This window comes from Cygnus olor, chromosome 7 (assembly GCF_009769625.2).
Source record: "Cygnus olor isolate bCygOlo1 chromosome 7, bCygOlo1.pri.v2, whole genome shotgun sequence".
In the NCBI taxonomy this organism is placed as follows: Eukaryota; Metazoa; Chordata; class Aves; order Anseriformes; family Anatidae; genus Cygnus; species Cygnus olor.
Window position 1 is genome coordinate 28,371,421 of NC_049175.1, and position 20,062 is coordinate 28,391,482.

The following is a 20,062-nucleotide window of genomic DNA, read 5'->3' on the forward strand; positions in this document are numbered from 1 at the left end:
AATTAGCCTGAACATGAGTTGAGGACCAATTTACCTGTCAACAACTCTGGCTTAGTTTTGGTTGTTCCCATCTTTTTTTTATATATATATATATATATATTTTTTTTTATTTTTTTTTGCAAATTTCTTGTTGATGCCTCAGTCTGGACCCTTCCCTTTTGCCTCCACATCCAAGAGTGGACCAATGCTGTAAACAACAGAATTCATCCCTCTTAGACCTCCTACTCCTACACCCAAAGTCAAGTTGTGCATTCCTTTGAACCTGATCAGCTTAGTATCTAGCTCACTGCGCGGTCCTACAGGCACCTGGGAGTGCAGAGTGGTCATGGTGGCTAGTGACAAAGAACCAGGTGGGAGCCCTTTTTACTATGGTTTTTCTGTGGAGATATTTAAATTTTCAAAGTGTTGAGCTGGGGAGAGAGGGTGTTTACCCCCTCTCCAAACTCTCTTTCTTTTTCGCTGTTGTGGTTTAGCCCGGCTGGCAGTCAAACACCACACAGCCGTTCGCTCACCCTCCCCCCTCCCTCTCCGGGATGGGGGAGAGAAACGGGAAAGTGAAGCCTGTGAGTTGAGATAAAGACAGTTTATTAAGACAGGGAAAAGAATAACAACAATAATAATAATAATAATAGTATTAATAGTAATAATGTGTACGAAATAAGTGATGCACAATGCAATTGCTCACCACCCGTTGACCGATGCCCAGCCTATCCCCGAGCAGCCGGCCACCCCTCCACCCCGGCTAGCCACCCCTATATATTGTTCAGCATGACGTCAGATGGTATGGAATACCCCTTTGGCCAGTTTGGGTCAGCTGTCCTGGGTCTGTCCCCTCCCAGCTTCTGCCGCATCCCTAGCCTGCTCGCTAGCAGGACAGAGAGAGGCTGAAAAGTCCTTGGCTTGGTGTAAGCACTGCTCTACAACAATTAAAACATCAGCATGTTATCAGCGCTGTTCTCATCCTAATCCAAAACATAGCACCCTGCCAGCTACTAGGAGGAAAACTAACTCTGTCCTAACTGAAACCAGGACAGATATCCACCCCTTATTCCATACCATTTATGTCATGCTCAGGTTACACTCTTTCCAATACTTTCTAATTAATCACCATTTTCATCTATGATATATAGCAACCATGGTAGCGGTGACATACAGTGTTATATGATAATTAACATATTATAATTCAACTCATGGGCTATTCTCACCCAGTATTAGGTCCCCTTGAGGTACACACCGGACCTCCCCATTCTCTTGCATTACCCACCAAGTGCATCCAGGTCCCCGAGCAAAAGCAATCCCACGAATGGGCTTGCCTTTTCCTGAGGCGGGAGTAGCCCAGACTGTCTTACCCAGCATGTTTCTTACGTGCACTACAGGAACTTTATCCCCTTCTACAGTGCGTAACAGGTTTGATTGGGCAGGTCCAGCTCGGTTGGCAGATCCTCTAGTATTGACTAACCAGGTGGCCTTTGCCAGATGTGTTTCCCAATTTTTGAATGTCCCAGCACCCATTGCTTTCAGTGTAGTCTTTAACAGTCCATTGTATCGTTCAACTTTCCCGGAGGCTGGTGCATGATAAGGGATGTGATACACCCACTCAATACCATGTTCTTTGGCCCAAGTGTCTATAAGGTTGTTTCGGAAATGAGTCCCATTGTCTGACTCAATTCTTTCTGGGGTGCCATGTCGCCATAGGACTTGCTTTTCAAGGCCCAGGATAGTGTTCCGGGCGGTGGCATGGGGCACAGGATATGTTTCCAGCCATCCGGTGGTTGCTTCCACCATTGTAAGTACGTGGCGCTTGCCGTTGCGGGTTTGGGGGAGTGTGATGTAATCAATCTGCCAGGCCTCTCCATATTTGTATTTCAGCCATCGTCCTCCATACCAGAGAGGCTTTGACCGTTTGGCTTGTTTAATTGCAGCACATGTTTCACAATCATGAATAACCTGTGCTATAGTGTCCATGGTCAGGTCCACCCCTCGGTCACGAGCCCATCTGTATGTTGCATCTCTACCTTGATGGCCTGAGGTGTCATGGGCCCATCGGGCTATAAATAATTCACCTTTATGTTGCCAGTCCAGGTCCACCTGAGCCACTTCAATCTTAGCAGCCTGATCCACCTGCTGGTTGTTTTGATGTTCTTCAGTAGCCCGATTCTTGGGCACATGAGCATCTACATGGCGTACCTTTACAACCAGGTTCTCTACCCGGGCAGCAATATCTTGCCACAATGCAGCAGCCCAGATGGGTTTGCCCCGGCGTTCCCAGTTGTTCTGCTTCCATTGTTGTAGCCACCCCCACAGGGCATTTGCTACCATCCATGAATCAGTATAGAGATAGAGAACTGGCCACTTTTCTCGTTCAGCAATATCTAAGGCCAGCTGAACGGCTTTCACTTCTGCAAACTGACTCGATTCACCTTCTCCCTCAGCAGCTTCTGCAACTCGTCGTGTAGGACTCCATACAGCAGCTTTCCATCTCCGATGCTTTCCCACAATACGACAGGACCCATCAGTGAACAGGGCATATTTCTTCTCATTTTCTGGTAGCTTGTTGTACAGTGGGGCTTCTTCAGCACGGACTACCTCCTCCTCTGACGATATCCCAAAGTACTTGCCTTCTGGCCAGTCCATAATCACTTCCAGGATTCCTGGGCGACTGGGGTTTCCTATTCGAGCCCGCTGAGTAATCAGTGCAACCCACTTGCTCCATGTAGCATCAGTTGCATGATGTGTAGAGGGGACCCTTCCTCTGAACATCCAACCCAGTACCGGCAGTCGGGGTGCCAGGAGGAGCTGCGCTTCAGTACCGACCACTTCCGAAGCAGATCGAACTCCCTCATATGCTGCCAATATCTCCTTTTCGGTTGGAGTATAGCGGGCCTCAGATCCTCTGTATCCCCGACTCCAAAACCCCAGGGGTCGACCTCGAGTTTCCCCAGGTTCTTTCTGCCAGAGGCTCCAGGTGGGGCCATTCTCCCCGGCTGCGGTGTAGAGCACATTCTTTACATCTGGTCCTGTTTGGACTGGCCCAAGGGCTACTGCATGAACTATTTCTTGTTTAATTTGTTCAAAGGCTTGTCGTTGCTCAGGGCCCCATTCAAAAGCATTCTTCTTACGAGTTACTTGGTAGAGCGGGTTTACAATCAGACTGTAATTTGGAATATGCATTCTCCAAAACCCCACGACACCTAGGAAAGTTTGTGTTTCCTTCTTGCTAGTTGGTGGAGACATAGCTGTTATTTTGTTGATCACATCCATTGGAATTTGACGACGTCCATCTTGCCATTTTATTCCTAAAAACTGGATCTCTCGTGCAGGTCCTTTAACTTTATTTTGTTTTATGGCAAAACCGGCCTTCAGAAGGATTTGGACTATTTTCTTCCCTTTCTCAAAAACTTCCTCTGCAGTGTCACCCCACACAATGATGTCATCGATGTACTGCAGGTGTTCAGGAGCCTCCCCCTGCTCCAGCGCAGACTGGATCAGACCATGGCAAATGGTAGGGCTATGTTTCCACCCCTGGGGCAGCCGATTCCAAGTATATTGGACTCCCCTCCAAGTGAAAGCAAACTGTGGCCTGCACTCTGCTGCTAGAGGGATGGAGAAAAATGCATTAGCAATATCAATTGTGGCATACCACTTGGCTGCCTTTGATTCCAGTTCGTACTGGAGTTCTAGCATGTCCGGCACTGCAGCACTCAGTGGTGGCGTGACTTCGTTCAGGCCACGATAGTCCACTGTTAGTCTCCACTCACCATTAGACTTTCGCACTGGCCATATGGGACTATTAAAAGGTGAATGGGTCTTGCTGATCACTCCTTGGCTCTCCAGTTGACGAATTAGCTCGTGGATGGGAATCAGGGAGTCTCGGTTGGTGCGATATTGCCGCCGGTGCACAGTTGTGGTAGCGATTGGCACTTGCTGTTCTTCAACCCTCAGCAACCCCACAACAGAAGGGTCCTCTGAGAGACCGGGCAAGGTAGACAACTGTTTAATGTCCTCTGTCTCTAAGGCAGCTATGCCAAAAGCCCAGCGGAACCCTTTTGGGTCCTTGAAATATCCTCTTCTAAGATAGTCTATGCCAAGGATGCACGGAGCATCCGGGCCAGTCACAATACGGTGCTTTTGCCACTCATTTCCGGTTAGACTCACTTCAGCTTCCAATACAGTTAACTGCTGGGATCCCCCTGTCACGCCATAAATACAGATGGGCTCTGGCCCTTTACAGCTGGATGGCATTAGAGTACATTGTGCACCGGTGTCTACTAGAGCCTTATACTTCTGTGCGTCAGACGTGCCAGGCCATCGAATCCACACAGTCCAATAAACTCGGTTGTCCCTTTCCTCCCCCTGGCTGGAGGCAGGGCCCCTCTAGTCCTGGTCAGAATCTTCATTTCTGTGTTTAAAAGACTGCCTGCTAGAAGTTGGAGCAGCAAACTTGAGATTAAGGCAATCAACATTGTGACTAGCAACTATTAAGCAGGTCGAATACTTATACCAATTTTAGTTTAACACACTCTGGTCAAATCTGTCGATATCTCAACCCTTCGAGCCCCACGTTGGGCGCCAAATGGGCTGTTGTGGTTTAGCCCGGCTGGCAGTCAAACACCACACAGCCGTTCGCTCACCCTCCCCCCTCCCTCTCCGGGATGGGGGAGAGAAACGGGAAAGTGAAGCCTGTGAGTTGAGATAAAGACAGTTTATTAAGACAGGGAAAAGAATAACAACAACAATAATAATAATAATAGTATTAATAGTAATAATGTGTACGAAATAAGTGATGCACAATGCAATTGCTCACCACCCGTTGACCGATGCCCAGCCTATCCCCGAGCAGCCGGCCACCCCTCCACCCCGGCTAGCCACCCCTATATATTGTTCAGCATGACGTCAGATGGTATGGAATACCCCTTTGGCCAGTTTGGGTCAGCTGTCCTGGGTCTGTCCCCTCCCAGCTTCTGCCGCATCCCTAGCCTGCTCGCTAGCAGGACAGAGAGAGGCTGAAAAGTCCTTGGCTTGGTGTAAGCACTGCTCTACAACAATTAAAACATCAGCATGTTATCAGCGCTGTTCTCATCCTAATCCAAAACATAGCACCCTGCCAGCTACTAGGAGGAAAACTAACTCTGTCCTAACTGAAACCAGGACATTCTCTCAGTGTTGCTGGTTGAAATGACAGTGGTAAATAAGGCTCTGCAGGTACAAAACCTTTGTCAACAAACTAGGCAAAAATATGCCAGCGTTTACTATACATATCAAGGCGAAGTGTGATAACACTAGCCAACTTTAGGTATCTAATTTAGCAAGCAAGATTTTGAGTGACCTTTGAACACACACAGGGTAGTTAGAATGAAGCACTGGGCTTTTTGGGAAGGTGAGGCTCAGCTGGAATGAACTCAAGTGATCTTGTAGTCTGTTTAGAGGAACTTCCATTGACTAAATAACCAAGTTGGTTAACTTAGCCAGCTACGTTGATGTGTAGAGATGGTTCTTATAATAAAATATGATAGCTTAATAATGGTCATTTGAAGGAATCAATATAAAGGACTTGTATGAAATACTGAAATCAGAGTGCTGAAAAGTGTATTACAGGAACAGACTAGCAAATAGGCAGATGTCAATATGTTGATCTACAGAAGAGGTTAGTTAAATTTGCAGTAGTATTCAGTCACTTTTCATGTGTTAGCCAATGCCTGGTTTATGTTCTTTGAGATTATGGCACACAAATGAAAAGGCAGACAAACTGTTACACGCAACAGCCCAAAGCTGAAAGCACCTTAGAGAAATTTAATTCTGATTAAAGAATAAGGTAGCGTACATGTAGGGACCAAGGTTTGGTAATAGGATGTGGTCGATCAAACAAGCAAAAAGATTAATTGTTTTAATTAAAAATATATATATTAATATGAACACCAGGCCAAGGGGAGTTATTCATTATTATATTTGGAGAGTGTTATCCAAACCCAAGCAACGCTTATCTGAAGTTTTCCATGCTTGGATTTGTAACTCCAGTATTTCATCATATTGGGTCATTTCATATCACTTTTCTGTAGATGTGGTCTGGTTAAATTGGAAGTGGTGGTAGTGAATTTTTGAGCGTTATCTAAAAAATAGAAGGGTGGCAGGGCCATTTAGTTCCAGACCTTTGAGTTTCAAAAAATCTTTCCTAGTTTATGTTTTGAAGTTTAAAAGGCAGAGGTCAACTAAATATTAGCTGTTTTTGTCAATATAAATGCCTTTTCACAACAGAAATCATCCACTTAATCTGAAATAATCCATTTACTCCTTAATCTGACACAAACAATGAGATACGGTTCTCTCCCAGGTCACTTGTTTCCTCCCCAGCCACAGCACACGCAATCTCATAGGTTTAAGGATCAGCCCTGTTGGTAACATACATGGTCCACTGGTCATGAGCTTGAGATAGAAATAGTTTTGTGGGCAGAAGCTTCGTTTTTCCTCTACCAACATTATACAATGTGTTGTGTCCTCATGGGAATTTCCTTGACCTTCCTCTCTGCCCTCACCCCATAATGAAAATAAAAGTATATTTGATGATGATTATGGAAAAGAAGATTATTTATAACCTGTGAATTCTACTTAACATGGGTGATAGTATCTCTGTACTAATTTCACATTAGCACTTGAAGTTTGATTCATCTCTGTTGTAGGAAACCAACAGCATTTGTCAGAGTGGCAGAATACAGGTTTTAAGTTGTGCATTTTCTTTCACAGGTGTTTAAAATCTTTTCTGTGCGTATTAGGAGAGACTGAGAGTGCCTTAGACATTGACTTTTGCCAGCTGACATGTACTGTTGAATTACTTCTTTCGGTCAGAAGTTTCATAGGCTTTGTAGAATAGTTTATTTCCTTTCAGATAAATGTCGGCTTCATTGTTTTATTTTCATAAGGAAGTGCTTGAAAGTCCAGCATTGCATCATGTCATATATATATACATTATGTAACCAGTTTCCTGGTTCTTACTCACAAACTGAGCTATTTAGGAACAGGAAAACCTATTTCTAATGGCAGTCTGAAGTATCTGATCTGTTGTTCCTGCATCGCCTTTACAGAGAAACGAGGAAGTTTTGTAAACTGAAGTTTGAACGCAATTTTTTAATCAATTTCAGTTATTTCCTGAAGAAGTGTTGTGTTGCTTTTAGATAAGGTCACTTATTTCTCTTCTAAATTTGCTGAACTGTCTTTTCCATTTCTGCTCAGCAAAAATACTTCCGGCATCTATTCAGAAAAGCAGAGGTGAAAGTCTACAATCTGCAGTACTTAGCAGTCTGTTTGAAGATCAGGTCACTTTTTCACCTTGTTTTAACATAAGCAATGGTAAAACTGAGTACTCTCTAAGAACACAAAATAAAATATAATTTATTCCTAGAAATTATTTCTGGTTATGCTAATCTCATGTATTTATTTGCATGTAGAGCAGGGCCAAACTCTGAAACAGATGCCTGAAGCTGTTTTTTTAAACTATTTATATGTACTAGGAAATTCTAATGAAAACAGATGTTTGTGAATAAATAAGTCCTTTTGTTTATTTACAAATTTTACAGAAAAAATCTGTTTAATCCATTCTTAAAACATTGAGGATGAAAAATGGAGAGGTTGGGACGAAAGGATTTGCTGGGCCCTTTGTCTGAAATGTATCTAGACATGGTCGTCTGTTCAGGGGGCTGCTTAGCATTTAGGAGGAAAGCTATTCTTTAGTTCAGGTATGAAAATATGTGATACTTTATAGCAATTATTTGGCTGATTGCTGAAAGTGTGTTGGAATGAGGGGGCATTGGCTAGTTGTGGCCTTCGCTAATGGGAACATTTTAGAATGTGGATGAGTAATTAAAGTATAGAATGCGGAAAATTAGGCCAAAATTGAATAGAAACGAATAAGTATGCGTTCTGTTGTACAGATGTTGGAAACAGATTATTTTGGATACCTCTTTCCATCTACATCATATTTGGTTACCATGTAAAAATCAGTCATACACCATGTAGATTGTTTCTCTTCCCATTGCCTTTTCTGTTTTTATGTTGTGATGCATCTATATAGGTAGTAATTTAGCAAAATACCCTGTCTGCCAGGTGTGGGAACTAGCTGATTGTATTGTAATACCAGATCATTACTTAGTTCATATGCAACCTAGCCTAGCACATGGAAAGCATTATAAATCTATTTACAGTGTGGCTGGTCTGATGATAACATTGTATTAAATTCCCAGGTGAGGCAATTTAAGCAATTGCTTTGCCATGTGTAGGCCGTGGAAATTAACTTCTCATATGCTTTAGTAATAGACGAACTTCATTGTTATGCTCAGATTAGTAGTGTAGCAGAATTCTCACAGTCTGGTTACATGTACCCTGCTTCACATGTAGAATCATACAGGGGGGTGGTACTGCAGATCACAGATCTTAATTAGTTTAAGCTGAGTTAATTCATTTCAATTCTAATTTAGCTGTGCTTGCCCATGAACACATTCAGTTCTATTGGGAAATGTTAAGGCTTGGGTCAAGTAGACAGATTGTTTAAAGCCAAATTGCCAGACAGAACTGAGCAAGTGTATCTGTTTGAACAGGGCTTTAAGAAAATCACCCAATCAGTATGCAAAAATCCTGTTCATAAACCAAGAGAGATCTGCCTGGAATCAGAAATTCTTCCTTGTCAGAAGGTCTGGATACTGTAGTACATTTAAAACAGCCCCTGAAACTTTCTCTGTCTTGAAGTTTTGTAGAAAGTAGCTTAACCCTTCTGTGTAGCGGTGTGTTCGTGTGCATGCTGCATTTGAATGGAAACGTGTACAATGAAGTAAAAACTCTTGGGTGCTTAGACTTTTTGTGCATGTATACACAAGAAAAATACAAAATACAAGAAAAACTTATCTGTATGACAGACCTTTACAGACGAAAAACTGCACATAGAAGCTCTTAAACTTATACTGAGCTGCCCAGAAATGCCTTGGATTACAAACTCTGTAAAGCTTCTGTCTTTTCTAGAAACATACATATAAAGTACCAGTAGACAGTGCTAACTGACAACTAAGACTAAAAATGTTGACAATTTCTTGATTTGCCTGGTTAGCTTATGTATAGAAGTCATTAACTATTTATAAAATGCATTATGAATTGGGTTCCTTCAAACTGTAGCAGAGTGTGTGACATTTCCAGCTCAAACTATCATTCTTGCATTTGGCTAAAGTATATATTTATAAACAGCTGATGGTTATGAACTAAAAAAAAAAAAATCTAAAACTCATTTTATTGCTGAGTTCGGATGAACCATTTCATTTTCACTACTTTTGTTAGCCACGCTTGAATGTGTTAGCACTTTTACTTTAATAAAAATAAGAATAGTAATTGAAGATATGAATGTATTGATATTTTGGACAAATCCTGGAAGAACAAATGAACACTCTAGTTCAAAGGCCTTTCCTTTTATATTATTGATTCATTTGGTAGTGGAACTGTGATCAAAAGTAGTATCAAATTATTTATTGATTATGGCAAAGAGTTACACCTAATTGTAGTCAAAGGGTTATTTCTTTTAATAAAATTGCTGATTTTCATATCATGACAGATTATTACAATGAAAGAACAATGATACAAATATATTTATTAAGTTCAGAGGTGATGATGTAAAGGATTATAAAGAGCCTTTAAAAACTGCATTGTTGTTAACATTTCTTTCTTTCCCATGAAGAATATTCTTCTTCCTTTCTTTCATGCAGTCTCCTGTGAATGAGAATATCAGCCAGTTAAATCTTTCAAATAAAGGATATGTAACCAAGGCCCATCTAAGTTTCCACATATTATTAGGCAACTTGTTCACTGGACAACAAGCTCATGAAGCATCATGCTCCCCACCTCAGCCTAATAATTACAAATACGTTTAACACTGACAGAATCAATGGGGCTGAGTCATTTTGTGCAAGTGGAAGAGACTGTACAGTTGAAGTATTGGACCTCAAGTGGGGAGATTGAATCTTAATCAGAAAAGAAGTCTTAGATATTTATTGGTATATATTTGTAATTTCCTTCCTTGTTTGATGTGTATCAAATAAAAATAGGAAAATGATGTAATTGAGCAATCTATGCCAATTTGTTGGCTTTTTGGTGAAAAAAGAGAAAAACAAAACCTATCTCCATATGATATTCTTGCATACTGTGGAGTGTTTTAGTCCCCCATAGTGATGAAATGAATAATTTAAACAGGCAGCTCTGATACCACAGCCTGTTTAAAGGTTCTCATTTCCTTTAATGCTGTAGAGTACTTTTAGCTTGGTTAGTATGAAACTGTGGCAGCTGAGATCTCCAAAAGATTCGGCACAACTCAGCTCGTGTAGTAGGACCATGGTATGCTTTGTCCTTGCTACATGCATCTGTAGCTTTAGTATATAGTCTAGACCTGAGCACTAGCAACTGAATCACGAATTGGTAAGCGTTGCAATGACAATGGTATAATAAAGGGTGAACTGCACAAGATAAAATGTTGCTCTGAGATGACCAGTGCAAAGCTTACTCAACTGCTAGTTTCCTAGTGGAAGGTGAACAGGGAATGAATTTCCCTATGCTCAGTATGATTTCTAAATAATTCTTTCCTGTGTTATGGTCTCAAGAATATTTTTTGGCCCAATTCTCTGATTAGGGAAGGTTTGAAGAGGGATTTTTTTATGCTGAGTTCCTACTGGTAGTGACTACATGGTGGAGTGGGAGGGAAGCTCCCATCAGTTAAAAAAAAGGGCTTCTTCCTCTGATGGAGGAAGCTGGTCATAGCCATGCTCAAATATGCAAAATGCATAATTTTAGGCAATATGTTAAAAATCCTTTCTCTTTTTTAATGGTTAATGTGGGAGTGTTAACTGACTCATACTGTTAACACTGAGTGTGTTACTTGGCCAACTAAGAAATTGAAAGCTGGACTAATATTCTTATTATGGACTTCCCTGTTGTTCCAGTGAATGTTGTGCTACCTTGGTAATCTTCAGTCATTTGCTTTCAGTTGTTTGCCACTTGATCTAGTTAAGAGTCAATATAGGGATCAGCTCATGAGAAAATCCGGTGCTCATCAGCTGTGAATAATGCCTATTAGTTGTAATAGTCTAATGAATGACTGTCTCAGGTTTGCGGTGTTTCCATGAACTGCTGTAAACTAGAGTTCCCTTGTACTGCGGTTTTCTCTCTTTTCTTTTGGTATTTGATTTCTGGTCCTTTCTCTGGAGGCCTTCATAGCCTTAGCAACAAAGGAAAAACTTGTTAATTTTCTACATATGTAAATTCAACCAATTTTGTCAAATGCCCATTGTTCATTCTTATTTTTCTTATTTTTTTTTCCTATTTTTTTTGGTAAGGAGAAAGGTCAGTCTTCCTTTCCTATCTAGTAGCATCACTGCAGTGTTACTCTGAGTTCTGTGTCCAACTAATAAGTGTTCTTCAGAATAATGCATTTTGTTCCTACACATGCATTTCTTCAGCCCTTCTGGTATTAGTTTATATTGCCACTCAAGGCTACCTGATTATTAGAACCGATCACACATGAGTTGGCTTGAGCTTTGCTTAAGCTTCTTTCATTGATGAAATATTGAGGATGTGACTCTTAGAAATGCTAAGGTTTTGCCATGCTGATTTATCAAAATACAACAGTTGAAGAACTTTTTAATAACTTTTACTTGCAGATTAATTTATTTTTTTTATCAAATAGGTATCCATTAGGGGGCTCTCGAGGTTTAAGATGATCAGCCTTGATGCCAATGGCTTTGGAGCTTTACTTCCTAACCCTTTTTTCTTTTTGTTTTACAGAAAAGGTCACGGATCGCCTACAGTGATGAGGTGCGGAATGAGCTCCTAGGGGATGACGGGAATTCCTCAGAGAACCAGGTAGGATGATAATCAAGAAGCCCTAGTGGGTGGCTGGAGGGTGAAGGAGGTCACTGGCACACTGGGCTTCTCAAGCTGCTCCTTAACAGCATTAGCAACAACTCATGTGGAAGTGATACTGTTTAATGCAAAGCTGGGGTCTTAATCAACTTCAAAATGTTTCTTGGAGATCTTACATTTAACCCTTTAACTTGTGATCACTGTCTGCTATCTTAAAAAAAAATCTTTTCTTCTCTTTTCTTTATTATTTAGTACTTAAGAAATAACTTGAAACGCGCTGTTTGCCGACAAAGCCAAGGTCTTCACCTCAAACACATGTAAAAGGAATAAAAAAGTACATAATGCTGCTTTGATAATAATGCAGTATAATTAAATCAACACTGGCAGGCAAAACAAATGAAAGTGCACTTTCAGAATTAGGCTGTACCCCACTCAGTTTCCTTGTGTGATTTGTTCCCTAAACAGATTTTCTCTCCTTGTACCAAAAACACAAGTTGTACTAATGAAAGCATGCTTTCATAATGTATGTTGTACTAGAATGCAGAGTGCTATCCAAATCTTTTAATGAAGGAAAGCTTGATAATTCTGAGGCTTTTTAAAAATCTTGTACCCATATTGTTGTTCTGGACACTGCAGTGAGGATCCTAGTAGACTGCTGAAAATTCTAAAGGGAACATTATATTCAGGGGACTTTTACCCACATGCTAATATTTCTTTTGGTGCTGAAACTTCTTTGACAATCTCTTTGTAAAAGCTGAATTTTTCTTTTTCTCTTTAGAAAGTCAGTTCAGCTGTAAATCCAAGTTGTAGATTTTGAGTTTAGAAGTTTGCTGAAAGTTTTCTTAAATATCAGATTTTCCCTTCTGAAGATATAGAATTTAAATTATTTTGGTACTGCAAGTGAAGATTGTTTAAATGTTTACTTGATAAATGCAATATTAAATAAGGAAACAGAATCACATTATAAAATTTTTAGTGTCTTCTACCCTCAGTATAAGCTCACTATGGGTAGAAAAAAGTAAGTCTTGGAGGCTTATCCCAATAAGATGAATTTTAACACACAGACCCCATTAAGCACTAGTATTATACAGTATTTTAAATGTGCTGTGTAAATTTTAATCTCTGATAGACTGTAATACATATGTAAGTGGAATTATGCACAGTGTACAGTTTATCTGTAGACTTCAGTGTATAGCAGCTGTACTATCAATGTGTAGTGTTAAAAGTAAAAGATATTAATCTTCAAATTTAGATATTATAGCAGGGGAGGGTGTCCAAAATTCAAATAAAAGGAAGAGATTTTTTTTTATCCCTAAGTAATGATTTTGCAGAAAGGATGATTTCAGGGAGAAGAATTTCCCAGGCTGTGTGTCATGGAAGTAAACTCAGTCCTGTAAAAGTGTTAAGATTCTTGTTTTATTTCTTTTAAGATGCTGCTATTTTTATATTTCAAGAAAAAATATGTGAATTCAGACATAAAAGGACAATTGTGATAAGAAGCTTTACTTATAACAAAATATCTTATATTTGGGATGAAATAAAATACTTTATTTTCACTTTTTAAGGAATGGTTAAATAACTGGTTCACTTACACTTTTTGCAAGTTGTGATCTCTTTTCAAAACCTTATGGAAGACACATGGTCACATTAAGGAACCAAATGATACTTCCATGCGTTTGTCAACGTGATTTTTTTTCTCTTTCAAATGACCATTTCTTAAATGGCACAGCATTTCGGGGGGGAGGTAAGGGAAGGGTTTTTTAGTCTTTTCAGTAAACAAAGTCCTTTTTTATAACCCAACTTGAAATTTTAACCATAATCTTTGGAAGTTCTGAATTTCTTTGTTTTCTTTCTCGAAGTATGCTACAAAATATCAGCATACAGGAGACACCCATCTTTCTTTTAAAAACGTAAAGGCCAATATTTCAAAAAAAAAAAATTGTGGTTGATTACTGGAATAACACAATCTTTTTCTTATGAGATATGATTCATATTTGTATTTTTTATGCTTTTAGTTACGTCAACAAGCAGTTAGTGTGCAAGCTTCAGCCTTTTGTTGAGCATATCAGGATGTGCAGCTCTATCCAACTAAGTGCAAGGTTTGGGTATATACCATACAATCAAGGTGTTAACATATTTGACTCAGTAAGTCCAAATCTACTCCACATTCGCTCCTACACATTATTATATTAATACAAAATTTGGACTAGGTGAAGAAAGTATGATCAAGTATAGTTTGTAGGCATACAAAATGTTTGAAGATGTTTCAAATTCTTGCTTTAATTTTGTCTGTTGGGAATACAGATGGATAGACTGACCCTCACAGTACTGTTATAGGACTCTTTACTTCTCAATCAGTTTTGGTTAGGTTAAATTAGTTAAACCAAACGATGATGTTTTTTTCTTTCCCAGTTCAGTCACCAGACTTTAAAAGAGGAGAGGGGATGAGGGATTCCTCTGATGATGAAGGAATTGTCATAAACAAAAACAAACAAAGAATTGCAAGCTCAGAATTGCTCGTATAGCAATCTTGAGATACTGGTAAAATCTGCCAATAGAAATGCTGAATATCTGATTAGAGTTGGACACTACCCAAGGGAACTACAGTTATGAGAAGTACATTTAAGGTATGGTCTTTGTCATCATGATGAATGTTTGCATAATGTTTTTGGTGCAGGGAGGAGACAAAAGGAACCTAATGTATATTGGCTAGTGTGAATATATCAAGTTTCTAGGAATAAATGGGGCATTGCTGGAAAAATAAAGAACTTGAATCTTTTCTTTATTCAACTTCTGTTTTTTTTAGTTGAGTTTCAAAGGTGGAGTTACAGAAAAACACAGCCAAGGTAAAAGCTGTACTGAACAGGGTAGAATATATAGATATGAGTTTCCAGTTGTTCTAGCAAGAAGAAGGATTTAAGTGCAAGAACAGAGTGAAGAATTACCAAATGATGATTGGCCTTTCCTCTTTTTTTGTTCCACTAGATGTCTTCCATGGGTAGCTGTCATCATGTGTAGATGACATCTTAGAATATGGTTGCCTTATCATAATTATATCAATAGTTAACTAATTTTATTAGATAAAGCATACAGAAACTTCTTGTAAGAGGTTGTAAAACTCATACAATTTTGCTAATCAAAACTTCTTTTAAAGTAAATGCATCTTTGTTTAATAAGTGATATAAACCTCTTAATGCTTTTAGTGTTTAACGAAGTCATTGCTTAGTGTACATTAATTTCCTCTGAAATATATCTGGTGAATGTGGTCAGGTGAGGCACGTGCAGAGGTGCAGAATCAGGAGCCATCCCTTCTCCTATCAAAAAAAAAAAAAAAAAAGAACAACTCCAAAAACCCGTGTGCATTGGTTTGTTCCTTATTTTCTAGAAGTGGTCTTAAATGGGCTCTGTTACTTTGCTGGCTGGAATGACAAATAAGACTTCAATGATTATCAAATCCCGTGAAAGTTGTTGAGCTTTTCAGTGCAGTGATACACTACTTAAAGTTGTGGCTTCACTTCAATAATCACAGAGCTGGTTTTATGTGGTGATTTCTACGTTTTTTAGAAAGTATACGTTGGGTTAAATCAGAAATCCCTTTCTACCAAAATAGTGTCAGGTACCCTGTTACCAACTTTCTTGAAATATTATACTGTTCCTTTCTCTTCCACAACTATGTTAATTAATATGGTTAAGTAAATTCGCATTAGGTTAAATTGTGTCTCCATATGCACATACACTGCATATGTGATTTGTGGTGAACAAATATTTTGTGGCTACTTAATTTCTGACTACAAAGTTCTGATAATATTAGATTTGGGCTTGCTGTGCATAAAGTGTGTCAAACTTCAGCTACAGACCAGGGGGTGAAGTTGGTCAATTTAATTCCCCAAGATCTAAAGAAGGTCGGTATCATTTCATATAGCCCTGGCAGAGCAGATCATTACCAGACACAAATCTGTTCGTTACATGCCGAGGGTTTATAGCAAAATAAATAGACTGTCATCATAAGTTCAGAAAATTGTGTGTTCGACCCACGATAATGTGTAAAGGGCGTTTAATAGAGTTCAGCATTTATTCGTTATCTATATGCGGACAGAGACGGCAGTAGCGTTATCAGCTTTTTAAAAAAAAAATTCGGTAGTTTTCTGCATCACGTGGTGTGCCTCACAGACACACGGGCACACACACACACACATACACACACATACACACAATCTCGCTTGCTCTCTGCGGCGCAGTTTTGATTTTAGTCACAGCAGAAGGCTTAGCCACAAGAGATTCCACTGGTTCAAACCAGCGTAAACCAGATTTTTTTTTAGCCTACAAAGGAACAGATTACCTCTTGTATCAAATTCTGTATTAAAAAAAAAAAAATCTTTGTTTCAGAAATATGCTGATTATCATAACCTAAAATGGTGGCTGCACACAGCTTAGTGCTGTTTACAGTTGAGCGGCGAGCACGATAAAAATACCAGAAAATGTTTAAAAATAGAAAAAAAAGTTAACACATTTTCATCAAGCGCATTGTTAAATGGGGGAAAAATACATCTTTTGTTAATTTGAATGAATATCTTTCAGCCAGTGTAAAAAAAAAAAAAAAATGAAAAAGAAAACCTTCTCCCATTACTTAGCTTAGCTGCAAATCCTATGCAGAGCTTAAATTCAGCCATGCAGCACAAACAAGATAGAACATTTTTGTTTGGGACCTATTGAAAAAACAAATGTGCAGCATTTTCAAACTCACTGATTATAGCAGGGTGGCATGCCCAAATGGACTCTATTGCGGGAGAGTAGTTTTAAACTTTGGCCCTTTAAGTATCATAGCCAACTGAAGAATGGTGGCCTCAGAAAGAAAAGATAGCTATGCGATCAACTCCCAGATCGTCTCTTTCTAAAAAGCCTTAATGTTTGCCTTTTTGGGGAAAAAAGGGGGGGAAGAACTGGAGAAAGAGACCAATTTATGATAGGCCAAGCACTTGAATTTAAGAACCAGTTTGGTGGACAGTGCCGTTTTCTATATACCAAATTTTAGCAAAGTTCCTTTAGCTGGGTGCTGAAGAGCAGTCTGAGCTCGACTTGGTGCAGTAGTAGCCCTCCCAATTACACGTAGTTAGAGGCTTTTTGTCTGTTTTGGGGTGAGGCGGGTGTTTGGTTCAGGCGAGCCATATGAAACAATAGAGAGTCGTGGAAATGCTTTTGTTTCCTCCCGGCTGGCGAGACTTTATAAGTAGTAAACATTCTTAGCTTACACACGTGTTAAAAATTAGGGTTATGAAACTGTAGGTGAAGTATCAGCATAAAATGAGATAATGATGTAGCTGTTGTAATTTCGAATTCAACTGGAATTGGTGAGAGAACTGTATTTTTTTCATGAAAGAACTACTCTTGTGCAGACATTTGTTGTGAGTAATTGTACTTTTTGTTCCAGTACAAATAATTTATCTCTGTAAATGGAGAGGATGTTACAACATAGCTTGATATTCACACTGGTTTTTATTTAGTTTTATAGGAAACCTGTCAGAGCAATGTTATTAGTAGAATTAGACTGCATTGATTTACAAGCATAAATTGATAAACATGAATGTCTGTAGTATATAAGTATATACACATACACTGTGTGTGTATTCATACACTGTATAGTGGTCTAGGATTAAGAGCCTGCAATGGGTCTTTTCTGTGGGAAATCTGTTTCATCTTGTTCCCCGTTCCTTTGTCTATTATTAAATATTCTGTGCAATAAAACATAATTCTGAGTCATTTAACTAAGCTGCTTTTTTTTAACCTGAAAAAGTGTTTCCATTTGAGGTTCAATAATAAAAATAGATAATATAGTCAGATTCAAACTAAGGTATATAAAAATTGGAGTACTAGTGACATGCTATAAAGATGCAGTCATCTATTAATAAGTTAGATCTGCTAGTAAAATAAGAAATCAGTTGTCACAACTAAAATACACAGAAAACATTCTGAAAACTTGTATATACAAAACCACTTCAGCTGTACAATCTTCGAGGAGAGGAATAGTAAACTTGTTTTTTTCTTTATAATATAGACTTCTATGAAGTCATTCCCCTTTATTTCATGATGGTGTCTTAGATGTGGTTTAAAAGAGAATTTCACACTATTCTCTTTGTTTAATGTGACAGTGTGAGAAAGTGATCTTTATTCGTTCAAAAAACTCTGCATGTAGTCTATGTTTAGGTTCTTTTAATGTGTTTGTCTGTGATTTTTAAATGCTAAACATGTAAACAGATAAATTGTCAATGTTAATTCTGTATCCTGTCACACAACTGATCTTTCTTTCCTGCCATTTCTTTCCTTTTTATCTTTTTTGTGCGTTCATGTTGCAGTTGATAAAATTACGTGAAGAGGTGAGTACTTTCTTGCTTTTTGTTGTCTAGCTTTCCCTTTAAAGCTGAGTTTCAAAATCTGAAGTAGATCTTTTTGTTCATTGTTGCAGGGAAATCTACACAAAGCAAAAATATTGATTACATTGCTTTAAAATATTCACTGTTGTGCCTCTTTTTTCCTAATAATTGTATACTTACATAGGAATCTCTAGATCAAACCTTAGAAATTAACATTCTTTGATAGCAGATTTTTTTAAAGGCACTAGAAAAAGAAGGGAAAAAAAAAGGAAAACCTATTATTTGATCTGTTAGAATACCATGATCAAATCAGGTACAGTAATAATCTTGTTTGCATCACAAAAATCTTTGATAGAATAAATACATTTGTACACTGGTATTGAAAGTGAAAGCATTGCTTTGGTTAAAACCTGTGCTGAAACACTCTAAGAATTACACAGTATTTTGTAATGTTTTGTGTGAGGTACTGAAGCAGCTTGTGTATTGTAGGGGATATTGTATACCCACTGAAAATACAGTACAGGTAGACCTGCGCACACACATCAATATTTATTATTTATTTGTGCATGCTGTAGATCTGTAGGTGTAACACTAGAGATCAGTATTCCAGAACACCTTTCTTCCAGTTATAAAGTGACTCATAAATATTTAGAGAGAAGTCTGTTTTAATGGTCAGTTCCTCAAATGTTTTAGTACGTTTTCTGAAATTAATATCCTCTGTTACTTATTGCTGTAGCAAAGCAGGTATCTGAACTGCTTTTTTAGTATTTCCTGGTAGCTGCCAAAGCCAAGGTCTCAGTAAAATCAGGATTACTTATGGGTCAGATTTTTGAAGGATTTCATGTGGGGAGTTTGAACCAGTGAAGTATTTGAATAAATATATTTAGAAGCACGACTGTTTTAACATCACATATTTGTCTGGTATCATCTCTTTGAAACAGTAATGAATTCTGAGCTCTGGAGAAAAGGATTTGTAAGTTTTAGAAATGGGGATGACAAAGAATTGTAAAGTAACCAGATTAAGGGCAATTACAGGGAATTCTTAGAAACAGTAAGATATTTGTGATATAAAGATTCTTTCACCAGTTCCCTGAATGCTTTATTTTTCCTTCTTCTTGTGGAGCTGATATTAATATGTTAAAGCTACAGAGTAAAACAGTGAACAAAAAAATTAAACAAAATAAACATGTAACCACATGAAAGCCCTCCCACCACTGCTGAGTTCCCCTCCCCAATAGTCCCAGTATTTAAACAGATGACAATATTGTTGCAAGGGTTTGTACAGCCTGATTTCTGAGATTACTTTCAGAAGAACAAGATTCATTTGTCCAACCCTTTAACAATACCTGCACGTCTGCTTCTGTGCTTTTGTAAAATAATATACTAGGATCATTTTTGTTTGCAAACAGTGATTATAGTTTTATAAACGTACAGATTCCTAATTTGTAAATTAATCTGAAAATTTAATCAGATATGAAGAACAAAGCTGCTACTTAACTACTTTTCTTTTTGAAATAGCTATGCAGACAAATGAGAAAAATTCAGAATGTTATTGCACAGGGCTTGGACTTGGGAGCTATACTGAACTCAGGCATACATTTAGGAGCTTATAATTACTCTGTCATTTTTTGACATTGCTTCTAGTAATTTTCTTTTTTTACTTTTCCTTGTTAGCCTCAGAAGTTGCTTTCTCTCTCTGTATATTGGGAGAGCAGCAGCAAAGCGATCTTAAAAAAATGGATTTATCATTTTATCTAGATCAAAACTGAACAGGTAGAGAAAAATAATTTAGAAAACAACTGTTAGCATTCTGT

At 38.5% G+C, this 20,062-nt stretch overlaps 1 protein-coding gene across 6 annotated transcripts in view; it reads left to right on the forward strand.

The window, feature by feature from the left end:
* VTI1A (vesicle transport through interaction with t-SNAREs 1A) overlaps nucleotides 1-20,062 on the forward strand; it is a 271,587-nt gene that overhangs the window by 46,779 nt on the left and 204,746 nt on the right. For 3 of the 6 annotated variants that reach the window (XM_040564131.1, XM_040564132.1, XM_040564129.1), the window contains exons 4-5: nucleotides 11,803-11,880; nucleotides 18,231-18,251. In XM_040564131.1, coding sequence (XP_040420065.1) covers nucleotides 11,803-11,880; nucleotides 18,231-18,251 — 99 coding nt within the window. The remainder of the gene's footprint in view (nucleotides 1-11,802; nucleotides 11,881-18,230; nucleotides 18,252-20,062) is intronic. The other 3 variants (XM_040564130.1, XM_040564133.1, XM_040564135.1) reach the window with 1 other exon arrangement.